Source organism: Cornus florida, unplaced genomic scaffold, assembly GCF_030987335.1.
Source record: "Cornus florida cultivar Cherokee Brave unplaced genomic scaffold, ASM3098733v1 CherokeeBrave_3.0.0_Hap2_Chr02, whole genome shotgun sequence".
Lineage (NCBI taxonomy): Eukaryota > Viridiplantae > Streptophyta > Magnoliopsida > Cornales > Cornaceae > Cornus > Cornus florida.
In genome coordinates, this window is record NW_026775572.1 from 43,884,625 (window position 1) to 43,889,804 (window position 5,180).

A 5,180-nucleotide genomic window follows, 5' to 3' on the forward strand; every position below is an offset into this window, starting at 1 on the left:
AAATGACGCTCAACCATTATCAAGTTATCCGGTTGTCATTGATATCGAAATTAAGTGAGATTATGAAATCAAGAGATAGTCTATCTAGATTATTGATAAACTAAAAGAGAAGTAAGTGAAATTTATCTTCTTCGGTTTTTTTTTTTTAATATATTTTATTTTCTTCTTATTTTTAATTATTTTTTAAACCTAACAGCAAACCTTTCGACACAATATCGAGCAGATTGATTGTCCTGGTTTGGTTTGGTAGTGTCCCAATTGAGGCAGACTTGAAGTCCACGTCATTTCATGGTGAGACGTGATAGTCATAGACTGAAAATGTCAAATACTGATTAAATAATTTATGTCAATGTAATTTTTTGTAAGATCACGTCAAATTTTGATTGGTTGGGATAATACAGTAGACTTGCACAATGTAATAATTTATGTTAAATTAGTACCTAAATCTTTAGATAAATTACATTTATATAGCCTCAATAAGGTGTTAACTAGACTAGAGTTTTTGGTTGATAGGACCAACTTCAACTACTCCTTGAATTTTGTGAAAACACACTTCCACAATTCTTTGGTATCAATGATATATATATATATATATATAAATAAAAGTACTAAAAATTAATTTTAAGAATGAATTTTAAGAGTTAATTGTGAAGTAAGAATATATATATTTTCTTTAATATTTGTTTGAATTTTGTTGATTGTTCATTGATAAGAATTTCCTTTGACTTTAAAATTTGATGTGATATTTATTTTTTTAAATGGTATCTAAATTGCATTTACACATTAATAGATAAGTACTTAATTTATTCCAAATTTATTAAACACCACCTTTGAGTCACTTTAAATCTAAACTAAAGAATGCAAACATATTGTATCTAGGCATATGATGCAACTTTGCAAAATAATTTGCCTCCAACAAAGAGTGTCAGCGTCAATAAAGAATACAAGCAATCGCCTACAAGTCACGTACATCATAATTAGTAGATCAATTCCATTCACATCTAGTGAGATTTGAATAGAAACATAAGAAAAATGCCTTCCAAAGACCTTACGATATTGCCAAACAGTGGCGTAGCCACATAGGAACAAGTGGGGACAGCAGTGGGGGTAGCTGCCCCCACTGAATTTTTTTTTTTTTTTTTTTTTTTTTTTATATGGAAAGATTTTTATATTTGTATAATTGTCCCTACTAAAAGTTGACATTGTACATATATATACTATATATATATATATAAATAACCAAATGACCATTTACGGTATTATATTAAAAAAAAAAAGGAATATAATCTTTCCAAAACATATGATATTTTGTTTCCATCAAAATATTATATTCTTTCCCACTTTCCTAAAAAATACAAGATATTCTTACTTTTGACTTTATCACAAATAAATGCGTTGTTAATTTTCATTACATTTTCGATATTCAATATTTCTCTTTCGGCGAGTCTCCAAACAAATACTGCAGAGATAGGTAATGTGATATATATATTTTTATCATCTGAATTTACTATTATTGCGTGCTTTCAAAATATGAAAAATATTCTGAAATATTTAGTACTGTTTAATTTTTACATATATTATTTTGGTTCAAATAATATATATATATATATATATATATATATGTTATTGTCGTTAAAAATTGCCTCCACTGGAAGAAATTTCTAGCTAAGCCACTGTTGCCAAAGTGAGAGCTCTCCAATACATACTGATTTTGATAAAAGAATGAGGTATTGAGGTGCGAGTATCAGAACAAATTGATTTTTCTTGGTGTCAAACTAATATAATATATAGATAGAGAGAGAGAGAGAAAGAGAGAGAGAGAGGATTCTGTATCCTTCACCTTTTCTCTGCCTGTGAATAAGGTTGGATGGGATGGTTAACCTTACAACAATTATTTGTATGTGGTATAAAATGAGACAATATAAATCCGAGCTAGTTTATTTATAAAAAAAGAAAATATCAAGTGTGCCACCCTCATCCCTCCTCTTCTCTCGTTGCTCCGACTCTTCTCGCCTCACAGTCGGTGTCATTGCCCGAACATTATTCATTATAATCAAAATAATTTATTAATTGAATAGTCTAATAGTAAAATTCCTGCTTATATCTTAAAGAATGGAGGATGAATGTCCTTAAGGTCACTTCTAAAGAAATTTTCTTGTATGTGCCCTCTCATTAGACCAAAAAATTAAAAATTAAGAAGAAAATAAAACATTGTATAGCCATGCACACATTTATACTTTTCAACCTGCAAAAAAATGTTTATATTATTTTCTAAAGTCAGATTATTATACTAATCACAGTCACACTAATCAACTAATATATATATATATATATATATATATACTGAGTTCTTTATATTTAGTTATAGATTGATTTAAATGTTATGTATGACTAATTTTATGATACTCAAATTATTATTATTATTTTTTTACGATTCTAATAAATAGTATTTACCGATCAGACTTCTGTCATCTCTTACTTAAAACTCGGTATGGTATTTTATATTATTATTTTATTATTTTTAGCTCAAAACTTGCTATAATGGAGCAGTGCATACTTGAAAAGTCAATTCCTTGAATGAAATAAAGCATTAAAAAAATAAATAAATCGATTTTTATTGAAGGTCGTTGGAAATTTAAAAATAGACAAACATTGTGGCTATCAGATGGTTCATATGTACATTCAATCATGCCATATTTTTTGGCTTCCTATATTCTTAGCTGGGACCCACTAGGCCCAAGTGCTCAAATTACACGACACTACGTGCCCCTATATACAGATCAGCAGTTTTATTCAAAATATTTGACCCTAACACGTTATATTGCCTTCTATAGGTTTCTGTTATCAAACCAAACAATATATATTTCTTGACCTTTCTTCAAACTCCAAAACCAATGTCTAAACAGATCATCTTCAATCTCTCCACCATTCTTCCAGGTATATATATATATATATATATATATAACTGTTCTCTTATTCGTTTCTCTCATTTTCTGGTCTTATTAATGATTATTCTTCCATACACGTGTAAACAGTAAACATTTATGTGCAATTGTGTATGCATGTACAGATACAAATTTGACTATATATATATATCTATATATACAAATACATGTGTGTGTGATATTTTGTTATTGATTTTGAAGTTTAATTTGTTTAGCGACATGAAGGTTGAAGCGATGAAGAGGACGACGATGATGGTTATGGTGTTATTCTTAATGTTATTGGTGTTTCGTATTGTTCTCTTGTCAATTTGTAGACTACATACAATGTATTCATTCAGGAGCGATTCAGGTATGGATGGTTGTTTGAAATGTATTTGCTTCTCTCTCATGACTTTTATGAACTACTTTAGTTTCTCTTTTTCGATTCAATCAGTGCACAACATATTGTTACTGTTTTTTTTGGTAAGTGGCATATTCCTATTATTATTATATAAATATATCTAAGAAATTTTTTAATTTATTTTTTGGTAAGAGGTATATTCCTATTATTATTATTATATACATGTCATTTTCATATGGTTGCAGGAACAACACTACTCCGGAAACTGAAACATATGAGTCCTCTGGAGCCACATTCGGTACTGAAACAGATGAGTCCAATGGAGAACCGTTCTGCACCACGTGTCAGATCTTCATTGGCCAGCCCAATCACCTGTGACCGTTCTAATCATAGATACGATATATGCTCCATCAACGGCCCAACCGTCTTGGACACCAGCCAGTCGACCTTTTTTGTTGTGGGCCCAGAAAACTCAAAACCTCTTGTGGAAAAAGTCCGTCCTTACCCTCGAAAATGGGAGAGCTTCACAATGGGCCGCATCAAAGAACTCACTCTTACTTCAGGCTCACCAAGCCCCCCGTGTGAGGTCCAACACAATGTACCCGCCCTGGTATTCAGTGCGGGAGGGTACACCGGAAACTTCTTCCATGATTTTAATGATGGGTTCATTCCCCTCTTCATCACCGTTAATTCGGTCCTCCCCGATAAAGATTTTGTCCTGGTGATCTCTAAATCGCGCGATTGGTGGGTTCACAAGTACGCAAATTTGCTTCGTAGTTTCAGCAAGCACACAATCATAAACCTTGACAATGATAATGTGACCCATTGTTTTCCATCTGCCACATTGGGCCTCATGTCACATGGTTTCATGACCATAGACCCAAAATTAATACCCAACTCAAGAACCATACAACATTTCCATGCATTGCTAGAAAAAACCTATGGCCAAGGTCATCCTTCCTTCTCCATCCCGCCAAAAGCTAGGCCACGGCTCCTATTAGCTAGTCGTAGTGGTGGCGTTGGACGCGTGATCTTGAACCAGGCCGAGGTAGAAAAGGTGGCACGAGAGGAGGGTTTCGATGTCACGGTATTCGAGCCAAAATCCAGCACTCCTTTGCGTGAAGCGTATGTGTTAATACATTCCAGCCATGTAATGATAGGGGTGCATGGTGCGGCACTCACTCACTCGTTATTTCTTCGCCCGGGGTCGGTTTTTGTGCAAGTGGTCCCCATTGGGTCAGAATGGGTGGCTGAGGCCTGTTTCGGAAAGCCGGCTAGGGACATGGGATTGGAGTACATGGAGTACAAGATTGGGGTGGAGGAGAGCAGCTTGGTAGAGAAGTATGGGAAGGATGAGGTGTTGTTGAAGGACCCACAGGCCCTTCTAAAGAAGGGTTGGTCCAATGAGATCATGGACATATATTTGAAGAAACAAAATGTAAAATTTGATTTGGTTAGGTTTAGGGGATATTTGAAGATAGCATATGAAAAAGCAGAAGTGTTTATGAACAAAGAGTGTTAGCATGCTGAATGATATATTGTCACTTTTACTTCAACAAAAGAAAAAGAAAAGAATTTTCAGAACCACTCTTTTTACTCTCTATATAGTATTTGGAAACTTATAATTTTTGTTACTCTAAGTTGGTAGACATACACTCGAAAAATCTCGCTCGTTCCGTTTATAGAGTTGAAAGTGAACATGACAAACGATCGTTAACTCCATATTTTGGGTCAGTTGAGTTTAACTATTTTTTAGTCGTTCAACGTAGCATTAGTGCATTACTCAGATTGAGTGAGCCTATTGGCCATCGGCTTGGGCAGATTTCGGCTTAAATAGCAAATTTCTGAAAAATTTAAGGTTTGCCTTATTCTAAGGTTGAGCTTGGTTGATCATT

General features: G+C 33.4%; 1 protein-coding gene across 1 annotated transcript; it reads left to right on the top strand.

Annotated features, from left to right (window-relative positions):
- The first annotated feature begins 3,164 nt into the window (after positions 1–3,164).
- On the top strand, positions 3,165–4,807 carry LOC132296137 (xylan glycosyltransferase MUCI21-like). Its single transcript, XM_059794370.1, has 2 exons — positions 3,165–3,294; positions 3,531–4,807. Exons 1-2 carry the CDS (start codon positions 3,165–3,167, stop codon positions 4,805–4,807), a joined length of 1,407 nt encoding a protein of 468 aa, XP_059650353.1.
- Positions 4,808–5,180: the final 373 nt, after the last annotated feature.